Source organism: Thalassophryne amazonica, chromosome 8, assembly GCF_902500255.1.
Source record: "Thalassophryne amazonica chromosome 8, fThaAma1.1, whole genome shotgun sequence".
NCBI classification, from domain to species: domain Eukaryota; kingdom Metazoa; phylum Chordata; class Actinopteri; order Batrachoidiformes; family Batrachoididae; genus Thalassophryne; species Thalassophryne amazonica.
Window position 1 is genome coordinate 105,645,411 of NC_047110.1, and position 25,721 is coordinate 105,671,131.

Consider the following 25,721-nt stretch of genomic DNA (forward strand, 5'->3'; position numbering starts at 1 on the left):
CATGATAATCATGTTGTAGCACTTGCACCTGACTATGCATTATTTTAAAACGCAAACACCTGCAGGCACAAAAGTGTGCTGGTTATGAAAATGGCAACTGAGTATGGAAGAAACTGGTTGTTACACTAGCATTGCTTTGCTGTGGATGGTCGGACCCAAAAGTCATACCAGCAATATTAAAGGATTCTCTACAGAGACGTTGTACTGAAGACCCCCTGTTTTTGATGCAAGTCACTTGTTAGTGTACAAATCTCAGAATCATAAAGTTAGACCAGAAGCAACAGGATACCAAGGGCTTGGACTTTGTCCTGCAAAAATATTGGCATCGCCGAACACATGACTCTGTAAGCTCCTCCCAGACATCTCTCCACTCAGCAATATAAATTCACTGCATGGATGTATTTCTTGTCACCGACATGGTCATTAAAACCCTCCCTGCTCAAACATGGAATTAGATGGGGTGTATAAGTGGAATGGATGAAGGTCTATTATATTTTTGGGAGAGAGATTAACTAGTTCAGTATTTTTATTAGCGCTCAACAGAGGCTCTAATGAGGATTTTTTTTTCAGGGGGGTGGTGGTGGCATACAGATATTATGGAGTAAAAACATAAGACCATACCAATATATACATAAATAATACCAGTGAATCCTAACATTTCATACAGTGGGGGAAATAAGTATTTGATCCACTGTCAATTTTGCAGGTTTTCCCACCTACAAAGAATGTCAAGGTCTGTAATTTTATCGTAGGTTCGCTTCAATTGTGAGAGACAGAATCTTAAACACTAATAAGCACTAATCATGGTGTCTAATCAGCATCTTGATATGGCACACCTGTGAGGTGGGATGGATTATCTCAGCAAAGGAGAAGTGCTCACTATCACAGATTTAGACTGGTTTGTGAACAATATTTGAGGGAAATGGTGATATTGTGTATGTGGAAAAAGTTTTAGATCTTTGAGTTCATCTCATACAAAATGGGAGCAAAACCAAAAGTGTTGCGTTTATATTTTTGTTGAGTGTAATTTGCATTTTATTGCATGAAATAAGTATTTGACCCCCTACCAACCAGCAAGAATTCTGTCTCTCACAGACCTGTTAATTTTTCTTTAAGAAGCCCTCTTATTCTGCACTCTTTACCTGTATTAATTGCACCTGTTTGAATTTGTTACCTGTATAAAAGACACCTGTTCACACACTCAGTCAATCACCCTCCAACCTGTCCACCATAGCCAAGACCAAAGAGCTGTCTAAGGACACCAGGGACAAAACTGTAGACCTGCACAAGGCTGGGATGGACTACAGGACAACAGGCAAGCAGCTTGGTAGAAGACAACAACTGTTGGTGTAATTATTAGAAAATGGAAGAAACAGAAGATGACTGTCAATCTCCCTCATTCTGGGATTCCATGCAAGAGCTCACTTTGTGGGGTAAGGATGATTCTGAGAAAGCTCAGAACTACACAGGAGGACCTGGTCAATGACCTGAAGAGAGCTGGGACCACAGTCACAAAGATTACCTTAGTAACACATGATGCTGTCATGCTTTAAAATCCTGCAGGGCAGCAAGGTCCCCCTGCTCAAGACAGCACATGTCCAGGCCCATTTGAAGGTCACCAGTGACCATCTGGATGATCCAGAGGAGGCATGGGAGAAGGTCATGTGGTCAGATGAGACCAGAATAGAGCTTTTTGGTATCAACTACACTTACCATGTTTAGAGGATGAGAACAACCCCAAGAAAACCATCCCAACCGTGAAGCATGGGGGTGGAAACATCATACTCTGCTGGTGCTCTTCTGCAAAGGGGACGGGACGACTGCACCGTAATGAAGGGAGGATGGATGGGGTCATGTATTGCAAGATTTTGGCAAACAACCTCCTTCCCTCAGCAAGAGCATTGAAGATGGGTCATGGCTGGGTCTTCCAGCATGACAATGACCCCAAACACACAGCCAGGCCAAACAAGGAGGGGCTCCGTAAGAAGCATTTCAAGGTCCTGGAGTGGCCTGGCCAGTCTCCAGACCTGAACTCAATAGAAAATCTTTGGAGGGAGCTGAAACTCCAAACCAGAAAGATCTGGAGAAGATCTGTATGGAGGAGTGGACCAAAATCCCTGTTGCAGTGTGAAAACTTGGTCTCCAGGAAATGTCTGACCTCTGGAACTGCAGGCAAATGTTTCTGTACCAATTTTTAAGGTCTGTTTTTCTAGGGGATCAAATACTTATTTCATGCAATAAAATGCAAATTAATTATTTAAAAATCATACAATGTGATTTTCTGGATTTTTTTTTTTTTTTTTTTTAGATTCTGTCTCTCACAGTTGAAGTGTACCTACAATAAAAATTACAGACCTCTCCATTCTTTGTAGGTGGGAAAACCTGCAAAATTGACAGTGGATCAAATACTTATTTCCCCTACTGTAATTAAAACTTTAGGGGAAAGAAATGTAAATGAGGCTTGATGTTTTACAATTTAAGAACAAACTTTATTATGAACTAACAATGCCTACACAGTCATTGTGCTGCACTCAGCATTTGCATAAAATATACTTCTCATCTACATTGGGCACACCCAGCTGGTGGCATAGTGACCACTTGTCACGTCACTGAAAAACATCCACTCAGATTGAAAATGAATGGCAATTGGTCATTTTTACCTCAGTCTCTTGTAGCTAATGTCACCAAGGGGTGATGGGGTCCCAGCCATCCCTGACAGCATTGCAAACAATGCCATCTAAGTACCCTCTGCTGGACACAGTATGTAATGACAACATTTCCAGTTGCCGGTGTTTTTCTACATCATTTATTCAATAAAATAATAATTTTCATACCAGCAAAAATATTGCAGATACCAATATGCTCATGAAAGCCTCTTATTGGCTGATATTGCCCAGGCGATATATATCGGCCAGGCTAGCACAAGATCAGTGGAGACAGTCACTGAGTCTACAGACTCAGTAATTACAAAACACTGCCATCGGAGCACCCTCTGCTGGACACACTGTAATGACAACATTTCCAATAAGCAAAGTGTTTTTCTCCATTTATATATATTTTCATATATTTCATTTTTGAAGATTGCTGTGGTGGTCACACACATTGGACAGCTTTTGCTGTTTAGCTTTTTATTCCTTCTTTTCCGATTTCCTTTCACAGCACTTATATGAGAGGTGGTATGGAGCAGTACTTCACTTGTTGCACCTTCATGGAATTTTCTTTACAGTTGTGAATGTCTATTTGTGTGTTTTCAGGGGGCAGAAGCCATGGTCCTGGAGAGCGTGATGTTTGCTATTTTGGCAGAGAGAGAGTTGGGGCCGAAACTCTATGGTATCTTCCCTCAGGGCCGGCTGGAGCAGTACGTCCCTGTAAGTGACCGTGCTAAATATAACCACTGTGAAGGCCATGATGTTCACCACCATACTGGCCAGTTTGCCGTTTGGGGGAATTTTAATGCATGTTACGCAACTGTTTAGTGGTGAGGTTACCATCATTTTGAGCAAAGAAGTAAAGCCATTCGATACAGATTCAGGATCCATGTAAATGCAGACTTGATACATCAGGTCAGGGAACACACGTTGGTGCTCCATATCCACCACACTACAGATTCACATTGGGTCCTGGATGGGAACCACCCAAGTAGACAACCGGTCCATCAATAGGGGGCATCGTCATCCCCCTGGTCTTCTCCAGTTGCTGGAGTCTTCAACACTGAGGTCCCTGGTGAATCATGCCAAAAGAAACGCGCCACATGGAAATGTCATAGCTAGTTCCTCACAATTCAAGTAGTATGTCTCATCAGAGTCTCCACGAGTAACTGTTCAGTTGACACAAAGTCTTTCCAGCAGTACCTAGGGATCTTCTGAAGAGAGCTCGTACCAGTCATCACCTTATGTCACTGATCATCCTGCACCTCTCACAGCCATTCAGTAAGACAGGCAGCATTAGGACCCTAAAGACGTGGACCTTCATCCTTCTAAAAAGACCTCCTAACACCTTTGTGCAGTAACTTGAAGACTCCAGAAGCTCTTCCCACATGTCTCTCAGTCTTAAGGCTCAGGGACCAAGAGGCATGAACATCACAGCTGAGATAAATGGATGCTTCTACAAACTCAATACTTTCATTGCAAACATACACTCCTGATGGCCGAGTCTAGGAAGTCATTGAAAGCCTGGATCTTAGTCTTGATCTAGCATCATCACAAACCCAGGTGTTCTGATCCCTCACTCAGCTTCTCAAGTGCTGCACTCTGGGTATCCACTAATTCCGCAAAGATCACAGCATCGTCTGCAAAGTCAGGGTCAGTAAACCTTTCCTGGACTGCACAACCTAACCCAGAGTAGAGCTTAAATCTACTCTCACATTTTGGACTTTGAGATTTTAAACACTCCAGTTTTTGCCATGCAGGACTTGAGAAATGCAGAAAAGAAAAGTTCCAGCTATATTTTGGAAAACACTTTGCAGTAATGTAACATGTATGAAGGTTGTATACCGCATGTTCTCCTCAGACGGCCGGTGTAGTCCGTGATAATTGTGATGTAATGCGAGTTGTCAGGACCTCGTATGTTTAACGAGAGCACGGCACCTCCTCGCCCTTAGTTTTGAGTTTGCTGCGGCGTGACAAAGGGTTAAAGGTGAATGTTGGGCTTAGACAGACGGCCTGGAATGAATGACAGTTTGTGTGTTTTCCCTTCAGTGCTGCATTACTGACTAATGTTCAGGGGAACTGATAAACCAAAGACCATCTGCTGTGGTCAGTACCAGGTTACAAACTGTAGCATATGAAAGAATAATTTTTTTTAAGTGCATTTCTTCTTTTGGAGTTTTATTACCTAACAGAGACAGAGGGCACGTGTCTGTCTGATAACAGTCTGTCGTTTCAAAAACACAAACTGCTTTTTTGAAATAAACTACAGTATCGGTTTAGTCTGTAGAAACACACTCAGAATCACCTTGGATTTGATTTTTCTCAACCTGTTGAGATTTAGAAACCTCCACTCTGTGCCAAACTGCACCAAATCTAAAATTTTGGAATTTAAGCCCAATGGAACTGCAACAAATGATCATATTCATTGTCGATTAATTGATCAGTTATTTTCTTGATTAAATTATCCATTGTTAGGTTGATAAAATACGGGAAAATGGTGAAATATACCAGTTAATGTTTTCCAGAGCCCAAGATGATGCCCTCAAATGTCAGATATTCAGTTTACTGCCAGCAGTAAAGAAACTGGGCAAATAAACTACTGGAAAGTACCATATTTTCCATAGAACTGGATTACGGGGGTAAAGAAAATGAATGAATGAATGAATAATTACAACAACTATTGATATAGGAGTTTCCCAGGAAACAATGCCATAAACAATTTCATTTTTTTCATGCTGTTTTACAACAGTTTTAATTATTTTATCTGTCTTCTGTGTCATTTCTATCGCTTTGCATTTCTGTAGCACATTTTGCCTAAGAAAAAAATTTCCTGCAATGACCATAAATTATGTCCACTTTGAAACTTGAATAGCAAAAGAACACTACAACAATGCACAAAAATTCCAAAGTAAACAGCTGTTGACAGCTCAGCAGGATTCACATTTTTTTTTTATTGCAGTGTTTCGAACACTGTGGGCCAGAAATCTATGTGCATCTGCAGTAACCCTCTGGTGCATAGTGGTCACTACAGTGGACAGCTACTAAAAAGTCATTTTCTCTTAAATCCAATGGTTTCTATGGTGGAACTGCATACCAGCCTCCTAGAGTGCTCTCTACTGCCCTACTCCATTGAGGTCTATTCAGTGGTCAGTCAGTGTAACTGCAAGTAAATTTCCTCTATTTCGAATATGAAATGTTTATTTCCAAAATGTAGAAAATTACAAAGCCCAACATAACACCACCACAAATTCTAAAACTTTATTACTTCAGTACCTGAAGCATGTCAAACCAGGAAATGACAAAATACTGTGTGACAGTATTGTTGGTGTTCATTCAACCAATACATGAACTCAAACCTCATGTTGTTGATCTGATGTTTCACAAGAGAGTTGAATGTTCCACTTTGGGGGAAAAAAAACCAAAACTACCTGTCAACAGAATCTGTTATCAGAACTGAGAGATAGACTTTATTTGACATTTGTACTTGCATGCAAGGATTGGGTACATTGGAATTCTTGTGCAGAGCTCATGAGTAAACAAATATAAAGGTACAAAAGTATAAAAAGGTATAGCAGAATAAAAAGCATACACGGTCTACCTGAATAAAAGAAATATATTACAAAGTGTCAGGTTCATGGGGATAGGGAAACAGCACACTTCTCTTCCAACACAGTGGATATTGCACAGATAATAAAGTGTATATTGCACATGTGGCTCAAACGTACTCGTATATTGCCCCAAAGACTGTTGTTTCAAAAGGAATAAAATAAAATCTTGCACATTAAGTTATAGTTGAGTGATAAATATTGCCCAGTGGGTTTTAGTTATGTACAGTCTGTTTCAGTCTGAATATGGCCAGTAAAAACTTTTCTGGAATCTATAATTTCCTCAGGCTGTAAGCTGTGTGTTTGGGCCTGAGGAAAAAGTGAGAAGGGTGGTGGGGGTTCCTGATAATGTGCATCATTGACTGTAAATTGAGTCTATTAATAATTTTTTTTCAGATGTTTTTACGACTTTCGGGAGAGCCTTCCTCTCTGCCTGAGTGGTGTTGTCGTGCCACACTGAGATGCCGGTGGTGAGGATACTCTCCGCCGGGCCTGTGTAGGCTCGTGTGAGGGGACGGCAGCTCAGCCCGGCCTTCCTGAGCAGTCTGAAGTGCAGCCGCTTCTGAGCTTTTTTCACAGTGGCTGCTGCAATGTTTGCAGACCAGCTCAGATCACATGACCCGTGAAGGCCGGGGAACATGTGGCTGTCCACTCTCAAGACTTCAGTGCCATTGATGGTGTGGGGGGTGCATTTGAGGGGCTTTCCTCCTGAAGTCAGTGATGTCTTTGTTTCTTTCCTACATTGAGGATGAGGGCGTTTTCCTCTCCGTAGCCAAGTGTGCTGTCGACCACCGCCCTGTACCCGGCCTCGTCCTCACCTTTGATGAGGCCCAGGATGGGCGTGTCCTCAGCATATTTGATGATTACTGTGTTGTCCATGTTGGAGACACAGTCGTGGGTGTACAGGGTGAAGAGGTTTGAGGCTGAGGCAGCAGCCCTGAGGTGATCAGGTGCCGATTGTGAGCTCAGCAGAAACCAGACGCGCAGGTCCACTTTATGGTTTCAGCAAACTTAATATGTACCGTCTGCTGTTAAACGAAGTCATTTTGCTCGTGGAAAGATCAACATGTATTTGTGTGTTTTTAAATGATCACGTGTAATTGCCTGTTGACAGAGCCGTAAACTGGATACCTGCGAGTTAAGTGACCCAAGTATCTCAGTGGAGGTTGCAGAGAAGATGGCCAAGTTCCATGGAATGAGGATGCCCTTCAATAAAGAACCAAAGTGGCTGTTTGGAACCATGGAAAAGTAAGAAGTGTAAATTTTGCTTTGTCTTAGCACTCTGTGTTCCACCCCGTCTCACCTCGCCCCCCTTACCCTTGTCCTCAGTTCCCCTGTGTCTTGGCTCATGTTCAAAGATACTAAGATGGCATTTTCTGTTGTCTGTTGCCAACTATTTAAAGTTGTAACTGCCAACTGACAGAAGAGGCGGAGTCTATGAGTTTCTTTCCTCTCTGTTTGTATCTTTATTTGGTTGTGGACAAAATATCTCAAGAAGTAACAGACCTATTACGATTATGTTTGGTGGTGAGCTCGTATGTGGATCAGGGAAAGAGTTACCTTGGAGATTAACAGCTTATCTTTCACATGGTGCAAAAGCAGAGCACACAAAAGTGCATGTACATGTGGTAGATTCAACCTGACACGGGTGAGATTTGCACACCCCCACAGCCACATCCTCCACTTAGATGCACTCATCTGTGCACAACCAGAAGTGCTGGTCTGAAAACGAAGTCTGGTCAGGGGCAGTGCAGGTGGATTACCATTGTGAGAAAGTCAGAAGTGATTGCACCAGAGCTCCCCAACGTACATAATGAGTGCACAGATTTATAGTACAATTCAAAGGGAACAGTTTTTGTCTTACCTATAAAAGTGCTGCAGGTGACACCTCTCAGTGTAGAGTACCCAGAGGAGCTTGTCTTTCAGTTCTTTCAGAAATTTGCATGCAAGGTCACATCTGAACCAGCTGCATGCTATATATGTTTGGCACATTGCCTATCAGTGAAGATGTTGCACAACACTTAGAACTGCTTTTCATACACAACATCAGTTAATCCAAGTATCACAACAATCATCAAAACTGGCTTCCATTGGTTTTTGGTGTTTTTGACAGGTGCTCTTGGGTTGTCCATGTCTGTTTTGCCTGCTGCTTGATTCATGTCCTTGCCAGAAAATGTCTCACATCTGAACATGATAATGCACCACCCATCTGGTGCACTTATGTCCAAGAGGAAATGATAGATGACACTGATTGGTTGTTTTTTTTTTTTTTTTTTTTGCTATGCCTAGAACACACCCATGACTAATTAGATGACTGAATCCAACCCTATGTCCTACTTTACACTCATATTTTGCACTACATAAATAGAAAAATGAGTTGGCCACGCCCTAATAGGACTTGCACAGTGTTGTTCAGACCACGTGCTGTACACTGTCAAGATAGAGGACTCAAAGTTAAAGTTTAATTGTGATCTGGACTTGCCACAATTTTTTCCCCATTTCAGTTTTCCTTTAATGTTACAACTTCCTTTGTCTCCTGTGAATTGACTTTATTTTACCACATAGGTTTGCAGACGTCCTGCAGACAGACAGAATTTGTACCTTCCCTGTTGTTTGATATTGCCTGTAATTAGCCACTAAATGTTCATTTGTCAGTTGGCAGAGTTATTAGCTTTCTGATTTCCCTGTGTAGTCCCACATGATAGAGACAGGGAGATATGAAAGGCTATTCCGATTTGAAACAGCTCCAAGATCAGTAAGAGATATTAATGTTTGATGTAACATATTACGCTTATCGACGAGTAATGAGCCGGTTGTTGGCTTATCTTAATTTAATTGTTTTAATCTTAATGATTGTTTAAAAGCTTTGTCAGCACATGCTGATATGAGCTGTCATATTGTTTCACCTCTTCCAGCTGTCTCTTTTTGTCTGCTGTGTGAATGGCAACATGAGTTTTCTAAACTTTTCTCTCAACAGGTACCTGAGCCAAGTCCTGAGGTTGAACTTCACCAGAGAGTCCCACCTGCGGTGCTTCAACCGTCTGCTCAGCCACAACCTGCCGCATGAGATGGATACACTCAAGTACGTTTCCTCCACTGAGACGTACATAGTTGAAATGTGCAAACACACACCAACAGGAAGTTTCCATACGCATCTGGATTTAGCAGTTCTATATGTAGATACTCTACGGAGAAACTTCCGTTTGTATTCAACAATTAATTGTGTGCTTTCATATGTTTTCATATATTCATACTCACAATAATACTTAGACTAATCATTTGTACCTTTTATTTAAGAGCAGTGGTGGGCACAGATAACCAAAAAATTAACTTCGATAACAGATAATCAGATAACTGAAAAGATATCTTCGATAAAGATAAAACAATAAACCACCCAAACATTTATCAGAAGTTACAGATAACCAATAATAGATAAATTCCAATATTGTCTCTGGTACATTTACAACTACTAATAAAACAAATTTAAGTTTTAATGCCACAATAGCTTCTAGTAATATTAAAAGTAACAACAGACCCAAACAATGAGACCACACTTTCGTCTTTGAACATTCTGCCCCTGCTGGAAGCGCTTGTTTACTACAGAGCTCCCAGCACAGAGGCACTCTGAGAGCAGCCATAAAGCCAACTCTGTATCAATCACAACGCTCCGGTCAGGCGGAGGTCTTGAAAAATAAGGTCATGCTGACTTATGGTTTTGATTTATAAATAACATTAATACCAATAGAATAACTCCATTAATGTCAATTCTGTCATTTGTACAAAGTTAAAATATAGCATATATCTTTTAATGTTGAATAATGCACTAATTCTGAGGTTTTGTAACAAACAGACAGATCGCAAAGGAGTCTGGGTAAAAGTGCCTCTGCTAAACACTGATTGGTTCAGTCATTCATTATGTAAACCAACACGTTAATGTGACGTCTGTCGTGTGTTGGTGTTTACAGAAAGCGCTGTAACTAGGTTTAAGGATATGATTCCTTCTTTATGTTCTCTATTGTCATATACCAACACAGAGCAGAGTAGCTACCTAAACTCTGTAAGGGAGTTAGAGTATTTCGTCAATAGTTTTACATCCTCATTGAAGACAACTTTGGATGCTGTAGCTCCTCTGAAAAAGAGAGCTTTAAATCAGAAGTGTCTGACTCCGTGGTATAACTCACAAACTCGTAGCTTAAAGCAGATAACCCGTAAGTTGGAGAGGAAATGGCGTCTCACTAATTTAGAAGATCTTCACTTAGCCTGGAAAAAGAGTTTGTTGCTCTATAAAAAAGCCCTCCGTAAAGCTAGGACATCTTTCTACTCATCACTAATTGAAGAAAATAAGAACAACCCCAGGTTTCTTTTCAGCACTGTAGCCAGGCTGACAAAGAGTCAGAGCTCTATTGAGCTGAGTATTCCATTAACTTTAACTAGTAATGACTTCATGACTTTCTTTGCTAACAAAATTTTGACTATTAGAGAAAAAATTACTCATAACCATCCCAAAGATGTATCGTTATCTTTGGCTGCTTTCAGTGATGCCGGTATTTGGTTAGACTGTTTCTCTCCGATTGTTCTGTCTGAGTTATTTTCATTAGTTACTTCATCCAAACCATCAACATGTTTATTAGACCCCATTCCTGCCAGGCTGCTCAAGGAAGTCCTACCATTATTTAATGCTTCAATCTTAAATATGATCAACTTATCTTTGTTAGTTGGCTATGTACCACAGGCTTTTAAGGTGGCAGTAATTAAACCATTACTTAAAAAGCCATCACTTGACCCAGCTATTTTAGCTAATTATAGGCCAATCTCCAACCTTCCTTTTCTCTCAAAGATTCTTGAGAGGGTAGTTGTAAAACAGCTAACTGATCACCTGCAGAGGAATGGTCTATTTGAAGAGGTTCAGTCAGGTTTTAGAATTCATCATAGTACAGAAACAGCATTAGTGAAGGTTACAAATGATCTTCTTATGGCTTCGGACAGTGGACTTATCTCTGTGCTTGTTCTGTTGGACCTCAGTGCTGCTTTTGATACTGTTGACCATAAAATTTTATTACAGAGATTAGAGCATGTCATAGGTATTAAAGGCACTGCGCTGCGGTGGTTTGAATCATATTTGTCTAATAGATTACAGTTTGTTCATGTAAATGGGGAATCTTCTTCACAGACTAAAGTTAATTATGGAGTTCCACAAGGTTCTGTGCTAGGACCAATTTTATTCACTTTATACATGCTTCCCTTAGGCAGTATTATTAGACGGTATTGCTTAAATTTTCATTGTTACGCAGATGATACCCAGCTTTATCTATCCATGAAGCCAGAGGACACACACCAATTAGCTAAACTGCAGGATTGTCTTACAGACATAAAGACATGGATGACCTCTAATTTCCTGCTTTTAAACTCAGATAAAACTGAAGTTATTGTACTTGGCCCCACAAATCTTAGAAGCATGGTGTCTAACCAGATCTTTACTCTGGATGGCATTTCCCTGACCTCTAGTAATACTGTGAGAAATCTTGGAGTCATTTTTGATCAGGATATGTCATTCAAAGCGCATATTAAACAAATATGTAGGACTGCCTTTTTGCATTTACGCAATATCTCTAAAATCAGAAAGGTCTTGTCTCAGAGTGATGCTGAAAAACTAATTCATGCATTTATTTCCTCTAGGCTGGACTATTGTAATTCTTTATTATCAGGTTGTCCTAAAAGTTCCCTAAAAAGCCTTCAGTTAATTCAAAATGCTGCAGCTAGAGTACTGACGGGGACTAGCAGGAGAGAGCATATCTCACCCGTGTTGGCCTCTCTTCATTGGCTTCCTGTTAATTCTAGAATAGAATTTAAAATTCTTCTTCTTACTTATAAGGTTTTGAATAATCAGGTCCCATCTTATCTCAGGGACCTCGTAGTACCATATCACCCTAATAGAGCGCTTCGCTCTCAGACTGCAGGCTTACTTGTAGTTCCTAGGGTTTGTAAGAGTAGAATGGGAGGCAGAGCCTTCAGCTTTCAGGCTCCTCTCCTGTGGAACCAGCTCCCAATTCAGATCAGGGAGACAGATACCCTCTCTACTTTTAAGATTAGGCTTAAAACTTTCCTTTTCGCTAAGGCTTATAGTTAGGGCTGGATCGGGTGACCCTGGACTATCCCTTGGTTATGCTGCTTTAGACGTAGACTGTGGGGGGGTTCCCATGATGCACTGTTTCTTTCTCTTTTTGCTCTGTATGCATCACTCCGCATTTAATCATTAGTGATCGATCTCTGCCCCCCTCCACAGCATGTCTTTTTCCTGGTTCTTTCCCTCAGCCCCAACCAGTCTCAGCAGAAGACTGCCCCTCCCTGAGCCTGGTTCTGCTGGAGGTTTCTTCCTGTTAAGAGGGAGTTTTTCCTTCCCACTGTTGCCAAGTGCTTGCTCACAGGGGGTCGTTTTGACCGTTGGGGTTTTTCATGATTGTTGTATGGCCTTGCCTTACAATATAAAGCGCCTTGGGGCAACTGTTTGTTGTGATTTGGCGCTATATAAAAAAAAAAGTTGATTGATTGATTGACAGATAAATGTGCTTTTGTAAAATATTCCATTTTTTTTATTTGTAAAAACAGGCATTTTTACGGAGCCCTGGAAGTGTCATCGCAAAATGTTTTGCATGTGGAGATAATGTGCGCACGTTTTGTGATGCTGTAAAACGTGCTTTACACTGTGCGAGATGATTTTTCATGCAGGAATTTTTTGGACCGAGTTTCAGGTTAATCACGCGTCCTGCATCGTGTAGTGTACATGGAGTAACAAGCTGCGTTTAACATCTCAGGACCACCTCCTGATCGCCAATTGTATGTTCCAATGAAAATCAAACCTGTTTGATATTATTCTGGTTGGCCGTCGTGAGGGTATCCTGCTGCTGAAAAGCTACAAGCATCTAACCGCTCGCACTGTGCCTGTGCAAACACCGCAGAGCTGTCTTGTGATGTTTTTTTTTTTCTTGCTGTTGTTTTGTTTTTAAACTTCATTTGTAAAAAAAAAAAAAAAAAAAAAAAAGCCATTTGCAAAGCCAAAAAGGTGATTTGACAATCATCTGATATAACCGGGGTCAAAATAAATAGAACACTGCCATCTACTGGTGCCCAGATGCTTAGTACTTAGGGCGAATATTGCCATGAACACTACTGGCCAGTAGATGGCAGTAGAGGCCTTGAAAACAAAATTTCAGATAATCCCTGTCTGCTACATTTAAAATGCATGGAATTTAACAAATGCAAATACAGTAACAACGTCTATAAACCCAGAGAATATATTCACGAGAGTTTTAGGCACTAGAGTTTAATGCTGTTGTCCGTGGAGCCTGAACAGAGTGTCTGAAATGCAATTGTCCTGTCGTGAACGTACTGAGATTACATCATCCTACCCATAATGCACTGCTGGGCACAGCATGTGCTCACTAAACCTTAAAAATTAGCACATTACTTTAAAACTAAAACATATATCTGATATTTTCACTTTATAAAACTTCAGACATGACAGTAATTTTAAATAACTTGTCCAAAATTAGTTTGGTTAAAACCATAAGTTAAAAATGTGTGCCTCTGGATGACTTAGGTGATATTGCCAGCATATCAGTATGGTAAAGGAAATGATTTTTTTTTTTTTTTGGCCATTTCTCCTTTGTCTACAGAGGATAGAGACGCTTTTCATAGAAGCAGCTCTTTTCTGTTAGCAGAGGGTATAACTGTCCATCTGTTACAAAAGTTTTAACAGGTAGGTGCTGAACTGATTTAAAATTTGAAAAATGCTTGTCGCTGTTCAGCTTTGTTTACTTTGTTTATCGGTCTAAAAGTTATCGGACAAAAATTAATCGGAAGATAATTGGTCCGATAATGGTTTTTAAAGTTATCTAAAAAGATAATCCGATAATGAAAACATTATCTTCGATAATTATCTGTTATCGGATTATCAGAAGTGTGCCCACCACTGTTTAAGAGATGTGGTTATGGACCGATTCTGTGCCTGGGTAGTTGCCATCCAGGACCACATGGAGACATTTGTTTTTAAAGAAACAAGCACTAAGTAAACAGTTAGCTCTTTAACAGCTGTCTGTCAAGCGCAATCATTAACACACAAAATGCAGATGCTGTCAAATTGAGTTTTACCGGCAACACATTAGCAGAGCCGGTAAAATGGATATTTGTGACTGTAATCCAGCATTAACATCCACAAATCGTCAGACACAAGGGGGTTTTCAATTTCAGTTTCAATTGTTTGCACGGTCTCAGCTGACAGCGCCACGATTGACACCAGCACAGCAATGTGGTCAGTGCATGGACTTATACGTCAAATGTGAAATGGTTGAATATTTTGCCACCGTCAGTGTAATATTTGGTGGTCTGAAATCTCACAGTATTAACCAATCAGATTTGCAGAACAAATTTAATTGGATTAGAATTTCCGTTTGACACTGATAAATTGCGATGCGTGTTCCCACCCACAATTTTGCGCATTCGGCTAGACAAACCCGAGTTTGCATATTGATGAAGGCAAAATGTGCAATGTTGCACATTTGAAAGGCACAGTCTTCAGTGTGCATGGTCAGTAAATTAACATGCACTTATTTTGTGAGAGCAGAAATGAGGCCTGGGATGGTAACCAGTGAAACTTAGAGAAACTAAGATGAGGAGTATCACTTGCAGTGTGAGGGAGCATCGTGTTTGACATTTTGCCCACGTGGCCTGTTTCTCACTTCATCATCCAGCACGCACGTGCCTGAATATTGACGACCCCAGTGGCTGGAGAAGTGGTTCCATGGTGCCATGGATGTGGCAAAGCGTGGCACCAGGGCATGCTGGTGAAAGAACACATAGATACAATATGTTCATGTTTTTTTTTTTTTTGTAAAATCAAACCAGTTTGAAGCGTGCTGTCCTGTGCAGGACTCCTAAAGGTTTTTCTCGTTGCTCAGGTCTCTGCTGGAGTCCACAAACTCTCCTGTCGTTTTCTGCCACAATGACTGTCAAGAAGGTAAATGGTCCTACTCATCCTGAATGCTTATTTGTTTACTTTATGCATGTGGGGTGTTTATATATATATATATATATATATATATATATATATATAAAATGTTTGCATTAAAATTCTAAGGTAACATCCTGCTGCTGAACAAGCGCCAGAGTTCAGACCAACAGAAGCTGATGCTGATCGACTTCGAATACAGCAGCTACAACTACAGGTAAGAAGATTCTGAAAAGGTGCAAAATAAAGTGTGAAGCTACTTTTAAAAAAAATCATATTTTAGTACCAAATATTAACCACTTTAAAATAACATTAAGGCTTTAAATTCTGAATAAATTCAAAGAAGTGAATAAAATGTCCAGAGTCTTCTCAGTTGAAAGTTTGGTTGTCCTGTTCTCCAGTCCACACGGTCCCGTTTCCCCACTGTCCACTATTATGGTCAAATCTGCAACATAAATCTCCAAATACAAGATAAAAAGTGAGCTGGAAGAGCTTTTAAACACACCCGCCCTCAGAGATTCCATGAGTTATATAACGATAATCAGGACGCGGTGTGTTCGCTTCTCGGAATTTTATTTTTGCAGCTGGATGTGATTTGGGTTCGCTAGTTTGAGAATAGTTTGCATTTTCTTTTCATCTTTCTCAAAGCCTGACAGAAAGCTGGTGAAGATAAATAGGCCCGACTCTGACCTGAAAACAGAGATAGAGTGAGGAGGGAATGCTAATGTGTGAGAAAACCAGACACCAAAGAACACAAATGAGACGGCACTCTGGGTCGTGTTGTTTTCCACAGGTTTGTCCTTGTGGCGTTCATAAGTCACTCTGCTGAAATGCACTGCAGCTCTTACATAACCACAATTTGGCAGCAGAAAGGCCTCATCCAAGCCTGTTTTATTAAAGGACAAATTCACTTTTTTTTAAAACAACCTGTAGTCATGTGAAAACATTAATTGGGCAGCGCGGTCTTGTTTGTGGGTGGGCGCTAAAGGAGTAAAATGTGACGCATATGATGTACAATATTGTTCAGAATAATAGTAGTGCTACACTCAACAAAAATATAAACGCAACACTTTTGGTTTTGCTCCCATTTTGTATGAGATGAACTCAAAGATCTAAAAGTTTTTCCACATACACAATATCACTATTTCCCTCAAATATTGTTCACAAACCAGTCTAAATCTGTGATAGTGAGCACTTCTCCTTTGCTGAGATAATCCATCCCACCTCACAGGTGTGCCGTATCAAGATGCTGATTAGACGCCATGATTAGTGCACAGGTGTGCCTTAGACTGCCCACAATAAAAGGCCACTCTGAAAGGTGCAGTTTTGTTTTATTGGGGGGGGATACCAGTCAGTATCTGGTGTGACCACCATTTGCCTCGTGTAGTGTAACACATTTCCTTCGCATAGAGTTGATCAGGTTGTCAATTGTGGCCTGTGGAATGTTGGTCCACTCCTCTTCAATGGCTGTGCGAAGTTGCTGGATATTGGCAGGAACTGGTACACGCTGTCGTATACGCCGGTCCAGAGCATCCCAAACATGCTCAATGGGTGACATGTCCGGTGAGTATGCCGGCCATGCAAGAACTGGGACATTTTCAGCTTCCAAGAATTGTGTACAGATCCTTGCAACATGGGGCCGTGCATTATCCTGCTGCAACATGAGGTGATGTTCTTGGATGTATGGCACAACAATGGGCCTCAGGATCTCGTCACGGTATCTCTGTGCATTCAAAATGCCATCAATAAAATGCACCTGTGTTCTTCATCCATAACAGACGCCTGCCCATACCATAACCCCACCACCACCATGGGCCACTCGATCCACAACACTGACATCAGAAAACCGCTCACCCACATGATGCCACACATGCTGTCTGCCATCTGCCCTGAACAGTGTGAACTGGGATTCATCCATGAAGAGAACACCTCTCCAACGTGCCAAACGCCAGCGAATGTGAGCATTTGCCCACTCAAGTCGGTTACAACAACAAACTGGAGTCAGGTCAAGACCCCGATGAGGACAATGAGCATGCAGATGAGCTTCCCTGAGACGGTTTCTGACAGTTTGTGCAGAAATTCTTTGGTTATGCAAACCGATTGTTTCAGCAGCTGTCCGAGTGGCTGGTCTCAGACGATCTTGGAGGTGAACATGCTGGATGTGGAGGTCCTGGGCTGGTGTGGTTACACGTGGTCTGCGGTTGTGAGGCTGGTTGGATGTACTGCCAAATTCTCTGAAACGCCTTTGGAGACGGCTTATGGTAGAGAAATGTACATTCAATACACGAGCAACAGCTCTGGTTGACATTCCTGCTGTCAGCATGCCAATTGCACGCTCCCTCAAATCTTGCGACATCTGTGGCATTGTGCTGTGTGATAAAACTGCACCTTTCAGAGTGGCCTTTTATTGTGGGCAGTCTAAGGCACACCTGTGCACTAATCATGGTGTCTAATCAGCATCTTGATATGGCACACCTGTGAGGTGGGATGGATTATCTCAGCAAAGGAGAAGTGCTCACTATCACTGATTTAGACTGGTTTGTGAACAATATTTGAGGGAAATCGTGATATTGTGTATGTGGAAAAAGTTTTAGATCTTTGAGTTCATCTCATACAAAATGGGAGCAAAACCAAAAGTGTTGCGTTTATATTTTTGTTGAGTGTATGTGACTAAAAAGATGAATCCAGGTTTGGAGTATAATTTCTTATTGTTACATGGGAAACAAGGCACCAGTAGATTCAGTAGATTCTCACAAATCCAACAAGACCAAGCATTCATGATATGCACACTCGTAAGGCTATGAAATTGGGCTATTACAACCCCTGGCAATAATTATGGAATCACCGGCCTCGGAGGATGTTCATTCAGTTGTTTAATTTTGTAGAAAAAAAGCAGATCACAGACATGACACAAAACTAAAGTCATTTCAAATTGCAACTTTCTGGCTTTAAGAAACACTATAAGAAATCAGGAAAAAAAAATTGTGGCAGTCAGTAACAGTTACTTTTTTTAGACCAAGCAGAGGGAAAAAATATGGAATCACTCAATTCTGAGGAAAAAATTATGGAATCACCCTGTAAATTTTCATCCCCAAAACTAACACCTGCATCAAATCAGATTTGCTCGTTAGTCTGCATCTAAAAAGGAGTGATCACACCTTGGAGAGCTGTTGCACCAAGTGGACTGACATGAATCGTGGCTCCAACACGAGAGATGTCAATTGAAACAAAGGAGAGGATTATCAAACTCTTAAAAGAGGGTAAATCATCACGTAATGTTGCAAAAGATGTTGGTTGTTCACAGTCATCTGTGTCTAAACTCTGGACCAAATACAAACAACATGGGAAGGTTGTTAAAGGCAAACATACTGGTAGACCAAGGAAGACATCAAAGCGTCAAGACAGAAAACTTAAAGCAATATGTCTCAAAAATCGAAAATGCACAACAAAACAAATGAGGAACGAATGGGAGGAAACTGGAGTCAACGACTGTGACCGAACTGTAAGAAACCGCCTAAAGGAAATGGGATTTACATCAATCAATCATTTTATTTATATAGCGCCAAATCACAACAAACAGTTGCCCCAAGGCGCTTTATATCGTAAGGCAAGGCCATACAATAATTACGTAAATACCCCAACGGTCAAAACGGCCCCCTGTGAGCAAGCACTTGGCGACAGTGGGAAGGAAAAACTCCCTTTTAACAGGAAGAAACCTCCAGCAGAACCAGGCTCAGGGAGGGGCAGTCTTCTGCTGGGACTGGTTGGGGCTGAGGGAGAGAACCAGGAAAAAGACATGCTGTGGAGGGGAGCAGAGATCAATCACTAATGATTAAATGCAGAGTGGTGCATACAGAGCAAAAGGAGAAAGAAACACTCAGTGCATCATGGGAACCCCCCAGCAGTCTAAGTCTATAGCAGCATAACTAAGGGATGGTTCAGGGTCACCTGATCCAGCCCTAACTATAAGCTTTAGCAAAAAGGAAAGTTTTAAGCCTAATCTTAAAAGTAGAGAGGGTGTCTGTCTCCCTGATCTGAATTGGGAGCTGGTTCCACAGGAGAGGAGCCTGAAAGCTGAAGGTTCTGCCTCCCATTCTACTCTTACAAACCTTAGGAACTACAAGTAAGCATACATACAGAAAAGCTAAACGAAAGCCATCGTCAACACCTAAACAGAAAAAAAAAAGGTTACAATGGGCTAAGGAAAAGCAATCGTGGACTGTGGATGACTGGATGAAAGTCATATTCAGTGATGAATCTCAAATCTGCATTGGGCAAGGTGATGATGCTGGAACTTTTGTTTGGTGCCGTTCCAATGAGATTTATAAAGATGACTGCCTGAAGAGAACATGTAAATTTCCACAGTCATTGATGATATGGGGCTGCATGTCAGGTAAAGGCACTGGGGAGATGGCTGTCATTACATCATCAATAAATGCTCAAGTTTACGTTGATATTTTGGACACTTTTCTTATCCCATCAATTGAAAGGATGTTTGGGGATGATGAAATCATTTTTCAAGATGATAATGCATCTTGCCATAGAGCAAAAACTGTGAAAACATTCCTTTCAAAAAGACACATAGGGTCAATGTCATGGCCTGCAAATAGTCCGGATCTTAATCCAATTGAAAATCTTTGGTGGAAGTTGAAGAAAATGGTCCATGACAAGGCTCCAACCTGCAAAGCTGATCTGGCAACAGCAATCAGAGAAAGTTGGAGCCAGATTGATGAAGAGTTCTGTTTGTCACTCATTAAGTCCATGTCTCAGAGACTGCAAGCTGTTAGAAAAGCCAGAGGTGGTGCAACAAAATAGTAGTGATGTGTTGGAGCGTTCTTTTGTTTTTCATGATTCCATAATTATTTCCTCAGAATTGAGTGATTCCTTTTTTTTTTCCCTCTGCTTGGTCTGAAAAAGTAGCCGTTACTGACTGCCACAATTATTTTTCCTGATTTCTTATAGTGTTTCTTAAAGCCAGAAAGTTGCCATTTGAAATGACTTTAGTTTTGTGTCATGTCTGTGATCTGCTTTTTTTCTACAAAATTAAACAACTGAATGAACATCCTCCGAGGCCGGTGATTCCATAATTATTGCCAGGGGTTGTAGTAAAAAAAAAAGTAGAAAAGGGAGTGTCCACAATAATAGTAGCATCTGCTGTTGACGCTACAAACTCAAAACTATTATGTTCAAACTGCTTTTTTTTAGCAATCCTGTGAATCACTAAACTAGTATTTAGTTGTATAACCACAGTTTGTTTGGAATCAAGATTTTGCTCGTTTACTAGTGTGCTTGGGGTCATTGTCTTGTTGAAACACCCATTTCAAGGGCATGTCCTCTTCAGAATAAGGCAACATGACCTCTTCAAGTATTCTGACATTTCCAAACTGATCCATGATACCTGGTATACGATATATAGGCCCAACACCATAGTAGGAGAAACATGCCCATATCATGATGCTTGCACCACCATGCTTCACTGTCTTCACTGTGAACTGTGGCTTGAATTCAGAGTTTGGGGGTCGTCTCATAAACTGTCTGCGGCCCTTGGACCCAAAAAGAACAATTTTATGCTCATCAGTCCACAAAATATTCCTCCATTTCTTTTTAGGCCAGTTGGTGTGTTCTTTGGCAAATTGTAACCTCTTCTGCACGTCTTTTATTTAACAGAGGGACTTTGTGGGGGATTCTTGCAAATAAATTTGCTTCACACAGGCGTCTTCTAACTGTCACAGCACTTACAGGTAACTCCAGACTGTCTTTGATCATCCTGGAGCTGATCAATGGGTGAGCCTTTGCCATTCTGGTTATTCTTCTATCAATTTTGATGGTTGTTTTCCGATTTCTTCCGCGCGTCTCTGTTTTTTTTGTCCATTTTAAAGCATTGGAGATCATTGTAGATGAACAGCCTATAATTTTTTGCACCTACGTATAGGTTTTCCCCTCTCCAATCAACGTTTTAATCAAACTACGCTGTTCTGAACAATGTCTTGAACGTCCCATTTTCCTCAGGCTTTCAAAGAGAAAACCATGTTTAACAGGTGCTGGCTTCATCCTTAAATAGGGGACACCTGATTCACACCTGTTTGTTCCACAAAACTGACGAACTCACTGACTGAATGCCACACTACTATTATTGTGAACACCTACTTTTCTACGTTTTTTACTAATAGCCCAATTTCATAGTCTTAAGCAGTGTTGCTGAAAAAGTAATCCAATTACTGATTACTGATTACTCCTTGATAAAGTAACTTAGTTACTTTACTGATTACTCAATTGTAAAAGTAACTAAGTTAGATTACTAGTTACTTTTTTAGTTACTTTCCCCAGCTGCTGACAACAACCCACGTCAACATGACAATGATACCTGTTTTGCCAAAACTCACTTTATAGTCACCCTTTCTTGACTTCAAAGAAAATAAATACTTGTTTTATAAAAGTAAAATAAAGACCTCTTTCTTGACCTCATATTTAACTGTTGACAGCACTGTAACAGTAAAACTTGCAATTTCAAACTTACATTGTTTATAAATGTAATGATTAAATTCTAACATTTTTCTAACATTTAAATTCTCTCTAAACATTTTACTTGTTGAAATTATTATTATTATAAGCAATATTAGTAGTTGTAGTAAAAAACGGCTTCAAAACTGGACCTTTAATCTAGGGGTGTTGTGAGGGGGGCACATCCCTGCCCCACGCCCCCATTCCATCTGGATTCGCCCCTGCTTTGGCGTTTGAGCACAAAGAATGGATTACATTTATTTATGCAGAAAACAGGACCAGATTTACAGGTAAGAAAGTTTTATTGCGTTTTCACATCATGTGGTCCTCAGAAAGAGAGTTTAGGTGCATTTGAGTGGAAAATAGTGTTAGTTGTTGACGCGTCGCGGAGGATCAGCTGTTTTTAACGAGACGATACGGAGCGGCTCAGCTCAGAATTCTAAATAAAGTAGGGAAAAAAGTTTAAAAATGTCTTTGTAAAGCTCAGTGCAGGTGTGCTGATCACCGCGCTTTAAGAGGTGAGGACGAGTCGAGCAGCTGCAAAAAACCGTGGATGAAAAGCTCACAGCTCGCTGAAAGTGGGCAGTTCAGTCAAACCCCGACCTCCTGCCCACGGACCAGGTTTAATGCTGCTGTCGACCCACAATGAAAAATAATAGTAACGCACAGTGACTTGGAGAAGTAACTTTAATCTGATTACTGATTTGGAAAGATTAACGCGTTAGATTACTCGTTACTAAAAAAAAGTGGTCAGATTAGAGTAACGTGTTACTAAGTAACGCGTTACCGGCATCACTGGTCTTAAGAGTGTGCATATCATGAATGCTTGGTCTTGTTGGATTTGTGAGAATCTACTGAATCTACTGGTACCTTGTTTTCCATGTAACAATAAGAAATATACTCAAAATCTGGATTAATCTTTTTAGTCACATAGCACTACTATTATTCTGAACACTACTGTAATTTATCTACAAGGTCTGTCAATAAAGTATAGGTCCTTTTTATTTTTTTCAAAAACTATATGGATTTCATTCATATGTTTTACGTCAGACATGCTTGAACCCTCGTGCGCATGCGTGAGTTTTTCCACGCCTGTCGGTGACGTCATTCGCCTGTGAGCACTCCTTGTGGGAGGAGTCGTCCAGCCCCTCGTCGGAATTCCTTTATCTGAGAAGTTGCTGAGAGACTGGCGCTTTGTTTGATCAAAATTTTTTCTAAACCTGTGAGACACATCGAAGTGGACATGGTTCGAAAAATTAATCTGGTTTTCAGTGAAAATTTTAACGGCTGATGAGAGATTTTGAGGTGATACTGTCGCCTTAAGGACTTCCCACGGTGCGAGATGTCGCGCAGCGCTCTCAGGTGCCGTCGTCAGCCTGTTTCAAGCTGAAAACCTCCACATTTCAGGCTCTATTGATCCAGGACGTCGTGAGAGAACAGAAGTTTCAGAAGAAGTCGGTTTCAGCATTTTATCCGGATATTCCACTGTTAAAGGAGATTTTTTTAATGAAAGACGTGCGGACGGATTGCAGCGTCGGCTCGCAGCCGCCGCCACGCTCCGCCACTGGAAAAACACCTCTGTTGGAAGCCTTAAGGACAAGTTGGAACATGTCCAGCTGTTAAACAATTTCTCATATACTCACTCCACTGAAAGCCATCAAAAGCCTCCTGGATTTTACAAATGGTTATCAACACGGAGGTGTTTTTCCTGTGCCGCCGCACCGTGCCGGCTGCGTCCCGACGCTCGGACCCGTCCGCATGTCTTTCATTAAAAAAATCTCCTTTAACAGTGGAATATCCGGATAAAATGCTGAAACCGACTTCTTCTGAAACTTCTCTGTTCTCTCACGACGTCCTGGATCAATAGAGGCTTAAATGTGGAGGTTTTCAGCTTGAACAGGCTGACGATGGCGCCTGAGAGCGCTGCGCGACGTCCCGCTCCGTGGGAAGTCCTTAAAGCGACAGTATCACCTCAAAATCTCTCATCAGCCGTTAAAATTTTCACTGAAAACCAGCTTAATTTTTCGAACCGTGTCCACTTCGATGTGTCTCACAGGTTTAGAAAAAATTTTGATCAAACAAAGCGCCAGTCTCTCAGCAACTTCTCAGACAAAGGAATTCCGACGAGGGGCTGGACGACTCCTCCCACAAGGAGTGCTCACAGGCGAATGACGTCACCGACAGCCGTGGAAAAACTCACGCATGCGCACGAGGGTTCAAGCATGTCTGACGTAAAAACATATGAATGAAATCCATATAGTTTTTGAAAAAAATAAAAAGGACCTATACTTTATTGACAGGTCTCGTACTTCCGGGGACAGAAACACGACACTTTCTCTGAGTTTTTGGACAAATTACACGCAAACAAAATGAAAATGCAAGGAAAAAGTGACGATGCGGTGGAAAGTGGATATGTGTTTGTTTTTGACATGCAGGTCAAACATGTCGAGGCAGTTTTGCTGGAGAGAGAAGGCAGCAACTCTGGTTAGCTCAGTAGGCTAAACCTTACCGACACGAAGTCTTCCCTTCTCCACTTGTCCACATGGTGTCCTCCAACCCATATTGTCCACCAAGTTGCTTCACAGCATGAGGAGTTCAAGGACAGACTCTTTGGAAAATGAGTTATCAGTGAGAGAGGTATCAACATGGAGTCGTCTGGGGATGTGTCAACGAAACGGCAAGGAAGCAATGGTTCCATCCGACATCCCCAATGATTGGGCCCCTCACGACTGTCAACATGTTCTAGACCCAATCAATGCCAACTACAGTTGAGAGGGATGGTAACGACCAGCCCTGAGATCAACAGAATTTGGCCTGCAGTTGTTGTTTTGTGATTGAATGACTTGAACAAAATTTGTCTCACTGCTACATTAAATAAATGCCTATTTTGAGCTGAATTTATACAATTCAAACCTTGAAAAGTAACACATTATGAACCATTGTTGTAAAGGCAGATTTCCTGTGTGCATTTAGTCTTCTTATTTGTATTTTTGTTTTCATGCATTTTTAAACCTTGCAGGGGATTTGACATCGGCAACCATTTCTGTGAATGGATGTACGACTACACCTGTGAGGAGTTTCCTTTCTTCAAAGTCGATGCCGACGCATATCCCACGAAGGCTCAGCAGGTGTGTTTACCGTGGAAGACGCACGCCGTCTATTTTTAATAAACAGCGGTTTTAAAAGTTCTGCTACAGTGACCGGAAATAGATTTACATTTACTACTGACACCAGTTTAAATTATAGAGATTTATGTATGATAACAGAAAATCGACTAAGTCAGTTTTCCCCCTAGTTTAGGAGGTACTACAACCTATACACTGAAAAATCACATTTGTTATCACTATTATTAATAATTGGAGCTCTTGGTGAAGTTCTATTGTACCTGCATTAATGGTAAATGTCCAGCAGGTGGAGATACTGCTCCATTTCAAGAACTTGAGTACAGGCTGCTGTGGGGCACAGCAAAGTAGGGCTTTCCCAAAGTCTCAAATGAAAGAGCTGAAAATACAGAAAAAAGTGTGACTTAAACTCCAGTGCGACATATGGGTCTCCCTCCTCCCTCTAAGAGGCGTGCCATACTCTGTTGTGATTTATACTCTGGAAAATACAGGCCTTCCTGTCACCATTAGTGAAACTATCACTGCTTAAACTCCCTACTGTTAATTTCCAGAGTCCATGTTTGTTCATAGTTTTTCCCTTTGTGACGAGCATGCATATTAATTGTATGTAATTGTGCTAAAATGTAAAAATGGCTGTTAAAGTTGTGTTACATTAAAGTTCCTGTAAAATGATGTAACCGTGACCGTGTTGCATTTGTGTCCAGCTTCGGTTCATTGAGGCCTATCTGCATGAGGCTCACGGAGAATTTGACAGCCTCAGTGACGTGGACCAAACAAGATTAAAGGAGGATATTTACGTGGAGGTCAACAGGTCAGATGTGAACACGACATACACCTCGAG

General features: G+C 41.1%; 1 protein-coding gene across 1 annotated transcript in view; it reads left to right on the forward strand.

Moving 5' to 3' along the window:
* The window catches only part of chka (choline kinase alpha), a 58,846-nt gene that overhangs the window by 30,796 nt on the left and 2,329 nt on the right, over positions 1–25,721 (forward strand). Inside the window, 7 exon segments of the mRNA XM_034177176.1 lie at positions 3,255–3,368; positions 7,368–7,501; positions 9,231–9,335; positions 15,208–15,266; positions 15,387–15,474; positions 24,778–24,886; positions 25,585–25,691. Coding sequence (XP_034033067.1) covers positions 3,255–3,368; positions 7,368–7,501; positions 9,231–9,335; positions 15,208–15,266; positions 15,387–15,474; positions 24,778–24,886; positions 25,585–25,691 — 716 coding nt within the window.